The sequence below is a fragment of the Triticum aestivum genome, chromosome 2D, assembly GCF_018294505.1.
Source record: "Triticum aestivum cultivar Chinese Spring chromosome 2D, IWGSC CS RefSeq v2.1, whole genome shotgun sequence".
Taxonomy (NCBI): domain Eukaryota; kingdom Viridiplantae; phylum Streptophyta; class Magnoliopsida; order Poales; family Poaceae; genus Triticum; species Triticum aestivum.
In genome coordinates, this window is record NC_057799.1 from 636,330,864 (window position 1) to 636,339,016 (window position 8,153).

Genomic DNA, 8,153 nt, shown 5'->3' on the forward strand with positions numbered 1-8,153 from the left:
TAAAATCCAATGGTGAAAAATGATTTGAACTGCAGTGAACCGAAGGCTATTTTTATACATCGGGATGTTGATAAAATCCAGTGGTGAAAAATGACTTGAACTACAGAGAACCTGAGGCTATTTTTATTGAGATATAAAGGCTGCAAATCAATCCGATATAACACCTGATCTTACCAGTATTCAGCTGCACCACATCCGCAAGGCCGCAACTATTTTTTAGAAAGGAGGCTGCCCGGCTTTAAACTGAAGCCCGTACAAGCCAAGAGTATAACTGAACTTAAAAGAAAAGTTCAATCTCACTCCAAACCTAAGGGTAAAAGGAGCACATCTCCAAGCTCAAAAGCATGCCTGAGACACGATGCTCTAGAGAGGCAACCCGCAATGAACCACCGCAATCCGATGCCCACAGCTAGCTGGATTGTTGCAGCCGGTAGAGCGAAGAGCCCCTGCCTTGGCGCAAGCTGGGGATGAGGCGATCAAGGAGCAACGAGTCCTTCTGCCTGCTCAATGGACTCCATGGCTGCAGGAATATCACCAGTTTATATAGTTCGTCAGCTGGATGCTTAAAAAAGATAGGACCTTGATAAGTGCACAAGTCAGGTACGAGCACATGGCAACTCCGAACGTTTTTTTATGACAAGTTACGCAAGGTTGGCAACTTTAGATAGCAAGCATGGCAACTTCGTGCTTCCATTTATTTGGCGATTGCTCAAATTGGGCAAGAGTGACTCAATTTGAGGGGTAACTCCTTAGATTTTGTGGGTTAACTCATCAAACCAGAGAATTTTGAGGAGTCAAGGATGATGCTCTTAGCTATCTGCCTTGATGAGACATACTTTGATGCCGCGTGAGAGCATTGTCGCATTCTCTCACAAGTCACAACTGGTCTTGCTTGCTTGTTTACCATCACAAGTCTGCTGCAAAAAGGATTGCCTCATTAGTTCTGTTGACAAATTCAGCAGATTCAGAGCAAAACATCAAGACATGCTACAAATGGTGAGGCGATATTATATATATATGGGAATCATCCAGAATGAAGTACAACACTACAGCACATATTATTTTTCTTACAAGATACATAACAGAACACCAGGTACATGGTGAAGCAAACTTAAGTTATCTAAAAACTGGAAAGATGTTTTTCTTGGATGGGGCCAGAGCTATTCACCAGCTAGCTAGCTGCTAAGGCCTAGGGTACTTCTGTCTGAAATTCAGTTCCAATGGTACAACATGTCAACGATGATAATTTAGGGTGATACGACTCTCTTGACGATGCTTTCTGGCTGTTCCTTGATTTTGTGATTGCTTCTAGGTGTTCTGTAACAAGTCAACATGCACCACATGCATCATTGTGATGGTGCTGAGCTGAAGATGGCATCTATCTTCTTTTCTTGGCGTGCAGGTTCCTGGTGAACCCGCATTGTTTGTTGTAAATGCGGCCTTGCTCCTTGCATTCCGGACAAATTAAGGTAGGGCACTGCCCAGTCACCTTCTCCCCACGGACAAGCTGATCAAGAGATGACAAAAAGAATATTGGCATAAGTCATACTAATATCATGAGATCGAGTGACTTGCAGAATGATAAGTTGATATTATTCGGCTTATAGTAGTATCTCGAGAGAGCTGGCGAGTTTAGTTTGCAGATGGGAAGCTGGATGGACTATTTATTACTGAGGACAAGAGAAAGTGGGGTAGAGTAGATGGAGTTTTCACGTACAAATTTGCCGGACTCAAGGCTTTTGTAGATGATGAAGGTGTCTTGTGTCTCTAGATTATGGTTCTTTGAAAATTCTCCTGAGATTAAGACAATGCAATTCATCAGAAAACGACACATGTACATACTTACAAATGTTTGGAGTGTTTACTTGAGTCGGTCAGTGTTAAAACCAACATACCAGTACTTTCCAAGACATACATCCTGCTCTTGTTGTTAGGCCAGTACCTGGGAAGTATCTCGCATCATCAGTGTGACTGATATATACATACATACAGTTGAACTAGTGAAATGAGGCAGATATTAACTCTCCAACACTGCGACTGCGAGACTATGATTTACGGAGTTGTCGCAGAGAAAATAAATATATTACTCTGAACTAGTGATTACCTGAACTTAAAGTTCCATGTAACAGGAAGCCTCATGTCCTCCATCTTGAGTATCAGGCCATCCCTTTCAAGCAAAGCTGGAAGGTTAGCCTCGGCATCCCTCTGCAAAATTCAGTATATATAGTGAGATTGCGAAGCAGCTAACAAATAGTAACTTTCACGTTGATTAATTAGAGTAATATGTAGTGGGCACCTAGCTACGCACGTACCTTTGGCACTACAATTCTTCCAATATTTCCAACATCACTATTGGTCAACTCCTTCCACACAATCATATGGTAGTCTTTACAGTTGAACCTCTGTAAATAGTTTTTCAGGAACAAAATCAAGTTAGTTCAGTGGGAATGCATCCACTTCGAACTGCAGCAACCTGATGATCTGATATGTGGTTCAGCTTTGGATGTTTGAAAATTGCTTTGGCACCATCTTCATTTTAATACAATAAATTACAACAGCATGTTTTGCTACTTGTCATAACTTACAACTCGATCGTAGGACCATCAGGTTCCAGTTGTTTGCAGAACAGTAAGAGTCTAAAGCTGGAACCAATTAGAGGTAAATTGATGGAATAATTTCCAAAGTATTATTAATCTATTGGAGTGTCTTCTCCATTACTACTATAATATAAAGCAATCAATGCAGAATATAGAGCTTGTATAGTTAACATAATGAAAAAAAATCATGTACAGCAAATTAAGAACAGCATGCATAGTGAAGTGAATAGGACCTAGAAAGCATATATATATGCATCAAAGCATCATGCATGTTACTTACAGTAGTGAAAAATTGCTGGGCCTGGTTGCTGAAGTTGTGATTCTCATCTAGCATCATGGCGTTTTCACTTCCCATCTCAGGCGGGTCCTGGAAATTAATCTCTCACAGGCATGCATCAGGTGTGTGCTAGCTCATGCTAATTAAACTTATATAAGCATATATAAAAGATTTGCATGTTTCCTAGCTGTTGTTGTTACCTCTGAATTCTTCCTCTTCTGGGTGCGCCTCTTGGCCCTTTTGGCGTATCTGGCCTCGTCGAGGTATTGTGGAGAAGAGCGATTGTTTGACGCCGGAGATATTGGTTGAAAGCACTGAGCAGGTAGTAATGGTGGATCCACCGTGAAGTTGGATACAAAGCCTGCAGAGCACGAGATCGATGTACAGAATGAATCAATGTGCAATAGTAGCATGAATGCAATTTTAGAAATAGTAACATGCATGCAATTTTGTCTATGCAAAGTAAGAGTTGGATATATACTAGCCTAGCTAGTGTATGACTCAGATTATTTGGAATGAGGACATGGACAAATCGTTTTAGAAAATTTGTTTGCTTCGCAATCCATACCATCATAAAGAAAGCCCTTACAAAGTTGCTGGATTCAGCACAATGCTAAACTAAACAGCACAAAAACTTAAATACCAAATAAATTCAATTGTACATAACCCTTGCATATTATCAATCAAAGAGATTGAACCCGAGTTATCAGATTCGTAGAATTAACAAAACAGATCCACACAGCATGGATACCTGAATCTTAAACAGAATGAGAAACACACACACACATGACACATGTAATTAAATATATGTATACCTGAATTACCTTGCTGATGATTATTATTGTTGGCATTGTAGGTGATAGCTTGTTGGTGCCCCTGCTGCTGCTGTATGCCATGAGGGTAAACACTGTAAGGGCTCGTCAGCGGCGGCATGAAGTTGTTGGGCCATGCAGTGGGGGAGCACAGCCTGGAGCTCTGATGGTAGCCATTGTTGTTGTTGCCGCGGACGCTGCTGCTGCTACCGCAGGCGACAGACACGACCGTGCTGTTGACGTTGTACATGGTCCAGTCCCCAAAAACCCCTGCTCCCAGTCCCATCGGGGCCTGCCGCGGCGCCGCCGCGACGCCGATCTGGGGGGCGGGGGGCTGCCAGTGCTGGTAGTTGTGCGTCCCTGAAAATTATTAGCAAAGAAAAAACAGCATTAATCAAGGCCACAGTACACTAAACAACAAAAAACGCAAGGGGAAAGAAAAGGAAAGGAAGAACTAGCTAGCAGGTATGCCCTAATTAACAAGATGAAATGCGTGATTTAACACGCTAGAAATGGAAAGTCCGGCCTGATCTAGCAAGTAGATTGTGCAGAATCTCGCTTCCTGCTGCAATCTTCCTCAGTGATCCGCTCCTCCCGGCCGGAGAGCGGCCAAGATTGCAGTCCTGATGAAGGACAGAAAACCTAGAACGACGTGCGGATCTCGCGAACGTCCATGGCGGCGCGCGCAGCAGGGACACAGCGCGCAGATCCGGGCGCGTCAAAACCCTAAGCGCGCGGCCTGGAACTGGAAGAAAGCCCGGGATGGGAACGGACAGATCACGGAGAAAACGATCGCGCCGGCGACGGCGACGACGGCGCAAGGACGTACGAAGACGATGTAGAAAAGAAAGGAAAAACAAGATACTGACCGGCGGGCATCAGCAGGTTGGACTGGGCGCAGTGCGGCGGCGGCGGGGTCGGCGAGGGGGCCTGGACCTGGAGGGGCATTGGCTGCGGCGGCGCCTGGATCAGCGGGCCGGGGGGGCCGAACAGCTGCTCGTACTCCTGGTACTGGCGCTGCGCCAGGACGTTCGCCACGGCGCCGTGCGGGTCGTGGCCGCCCACGGACGCGAGCAGCGCCTGGAACGACGCGTGCGGGCCGGCGCCCGGCACCGCCACGAAGTCGCCGGTCACGGCCTCGCCGCCGGAGGAGTGCTGCGGCGACGGCGAGGGCGATCCGTTCGCGTCGGCCATGTCGTGCTTGCGCGAGGCAGCCAGCTAGCGCAGCCTCGTGCTCCGTGCGCTCTGGGTGTTTGCGTTCGGTTCTGTGTGGGCGTACACTGAAAGACAATGAGCGAGAGACGGTGGCCGCGGCGTGGCTTTTGGAGAGGCGGGGGCCCTGCGGCGTGTGCTGCTCGCTAATTATTGAGAGATTGGGGGTGATTTTTTGGCAGGGGGAGCCACAATGGGAACACGGGAAACAAGGGAAATGGGGGTGTGGAAATGGAAATGTTGAGGGGTTTTGTGAGATGTGGGCAATTCAAACCTACCAAAATGGTGAAAATCAAGGTCTTGTGAAGCAATAACATGAGTAGGAGAAATCGAAGAGCGCGAAGATTATCAGATCTTTCTCTAAATTTAAAGAGTTACAATTGCCAGGTATCGTGCGGCCACTGTTAAAGGAAGTCGAAGCGTGCGAAGATTATCGGACCTTTCTCTAAATCTAAGGAGTTACAAATTGCCGGGTATCGTACGGCCACCGTTGAAGGAAGGCGAAGCGCGCGAAGTTTATCGGATCATTCTCTAAATCTAAGGAGTTACAAATTGCCGGGTATCGTACGGCCACCGTTGAAGGAAGGCGAAGCGTGCGAAGTTTATCGGATCGTTCTCTAAATCTAAAGAGTTACGAATTGCCAGATATCGCACGGCCACCGTTGAAGGAAGGCGAAGCGCGCGACATTTATCGGATCGTTCTCTAAATCTAAAGAGTTATGAATTGTCAGGTATATATCGTACGGCCACCGTTGAAGGAAGGCGAAGCGCGCGAAGTTTATCGGATCTTTCTCTAAATCTAAAGAGTTACGGAGGACCAGGTATCGTGCGGCCACCGTTGAAGGAAGACGAAGCGCGCGAAGATTCTCGGATCTTTCTCTAAATCTAAAGAGTTATGAATTGCCAGGTATCGTGCTGCCACCGTTGAAGGAAGACGAAGCGCACGAAGATTATCGGATCTTTCTCTAAATCTAAAGAGTTACAGTACTAGGTATTGCACGCCTAAGGAATAGGGGGTGTTGGCTCTCGCCTAGTCCCTCCCCCTCTCCCCGCCATTGTACCGCCGCAGTTTTGATGATGGGGTGATTGTGCGATTTTTGTAGTTATATGTTTTTACGGCAAAAAAATCTTTCCAATCTATAAGATCCGATTCGATTCGATTTGATTCAATTCAATTTGATGGGTTGCCACACCCTCACTGGCGCCAACTGGTGAACCCGGATTCTGCGCTTTGATTCGTAGCCCCGAATGTTAGAAAAGAAATTGCCGCTACCCCTTGAACGTGATAACTGGCGTGAAATGTGGTCCTTTCTATGACTCGCTAAGGTGCCACATGAATATGTCATGTTTCGGTCGTCAAATCCGATTTGAGTGACCGTCTCTATCCGAGGAAATTTCAAAGTGCTTCAAAAGTAGGCAGGGGTTTTATCTTGAAAGCTCTTGTGAATCAATAATGTTATTGCTAACATTGTTGATCTTTTTCTGAAATCTAAATAGTTATGTATTGGGTATTGTGCTGCCAATGCAGAGGGACAAGGGTTGCGGCCTCTCACCGATCCCTCTTCCCTCTCCCCACCATTGCACCGCCACTTTGTTGATGATGTAGCGACTGCGTGATTTTTCAAAATTATATGTTTTATAATGAAAGAGATCACACCATTCGATTCAGCGATAAGGATGGATTTGTGCGCACTCGTGAAGGTAGTCGTGCGCCCACTGGGCACCAACTATCGAACTTTGATTGTGAGCTTTGTTTTGTAGGACGGAATGTTAGAAAAGAAATTGTGGGTACCCCTAGCAGAGTAATTGGCATAACATGTGGCCCTTGTTATCAGGGGAGGGCGTAGGACTGGGCCAAGCCCCGGACCGGCTTCACTATACTGTGCTACATGGCATTGAACAGTGCTTCTGTAAGCCTGTGTGCAACCATCGCGCCCCGGGCTGCCAGCTATCGGCCTATGATTGTGAGATTTAATTCGGGTCGGAATGTGAAGAAAGAAGTTGTCGGTACCCCCTAGCGTGATAATTAACCCTTGCTATGAGGGGCGGAGGTAGGATTGGGCCAGGCCACGGACCAGCTTCACTATACTGTACTGCAGGGCATTGAACAGTGCTTCCGAAAGCCCGTGAGGCCGTTGCGCCCCGGGCCGCCAACTATCGAACTCTGATTGTGAGCTTTAGTTTGTAGGTTGGAATGTTAGGAAAGAAATTTTCGGTACCCCCTAGCATGATAATTGGCGTGACATGTGACCCTTGCTATCAGGGGTGGATGTAGGATTTGGGCCAGGTTCCGGACCGGCTTCACTATATTGTAGCTACAAGGCATTGACCAATGCTTCCAATAGCCTATAAGGTTGTCATGCCCCGGGCCGCCAGCTATCGAACTCTAATTGTGAACTTTAATTCGTAGGCTCAAATGTAAGGGAAGAAATTTTCGGTACCCCTAGCGTGATAATTGGCGTTACATGTGGCCCTTGTTATCAGAGGTGGAGGTTCGACTGGGCCAAGGCTTAGACCGGCTTCACTATGTTGTAGCTATTGGGTATTGAACTGTGCTGCTGATAGCCTACTTGATGCCTCGGCCCAGGGCCGCCAGTTATCGTACTCTTTTTGAGCTTTAATTTGTAGGTCGGAAAGTTAAGAAAGAAATTGTAGGTACCTCCTAGCTTGATAATCGGCCCTTGCTATCTGGGGCGGAGGTAGGATTGGGCGGGGCCCAGACTAGCTTCACTATACTGTAGCTACAGAGCATTGAACAATGCTTCCGAAAGCCCATGAGGCTGTCGCGCCCTGAGCCGCCAACTATCAAACTATGATTGTGAGCTTTAATTATTCATAGTCGGGAATGTTAGGAAAGTATTTTCGGTACCCCCTAGCGTGATAATTGGCGCGACATGCGGCCCTTGTTATCAGGGGTGGAGGTAGGATTGGGCCAGGCCCTGGAGCGGCTTCACCATACTGTAACTATAGGGCGTTGAATGGCTCTTCCGAAAGCCTACGCACGGCATCACACCCCAGGCCATGACCTGATGTGCCTGGGGCTTCTCTCCGCCCTTGCTTGCTATAATCCGATAATGTGTCGCGTGAATATGCCATGTATCAGCCGCCGAATAAGATTGTGATGACATTTCTATCCGAGGATAATACCCTCCCACTTCATAATTTTGGATGTTTTTTTATCTCAAAGGTTTAGTTGATAGTAAGTTTGTATCAAACAGTAATGTTTGTAAGAGGAGCTGAGGTACGCAACATCAC

At 46.6% G+C, this 8,153-nt stretch overlaps 1 protein-coding gene across 2 annotated transcripts; it reads right to left on the reverse strand.

Moving 5' to 3' along the window:
- Positions 1 to 993: 993 nt before the first annotated feature.
- On the reverse strand, positions 994 to 5,006 carry LOC123050630 (putative B3 domain-containing protein Os04g0676650). Of its 2 annotated transcripts, none has more exons than XM_044473392.1 (9): positions 4,556 to 5,006; positions 3,690 to 4,046; positions 3,075 to 3,235; positions 2,878 to 2,964; positions 2,313 to 2,402; positions 2,105 to 2,205; positions 1,896 to 1,942; positions 1,718 to 1,794; positions 994 to 1,507 (listed from the first exon to the last, which is right to left on the reverse strand). In XM_044473392.1, exons 1-9 carry the CDS (start codon positions 4,878 to 4,880, stop codon positions 1,379 to 1,381), a joined length of 1,374 nt encoding a protein of 457 aa, XP_044329327.1. In that variant the 5' UTR covers positions 4,881 to 5,006; the 3' UTR covers positions 994 to 1,378. The 2 variants fall into 2 exon arrangements, with proteins under 2 accessions (XP_044329327.1, XP_044329328.1); XM_044473393.1 differs by having other exon boundaries at positions 997 to 1,507; positions 3,699 to 4,046.
- Positions 5,007 to 8,153: the final 3,147 nt, after the last annotated feature.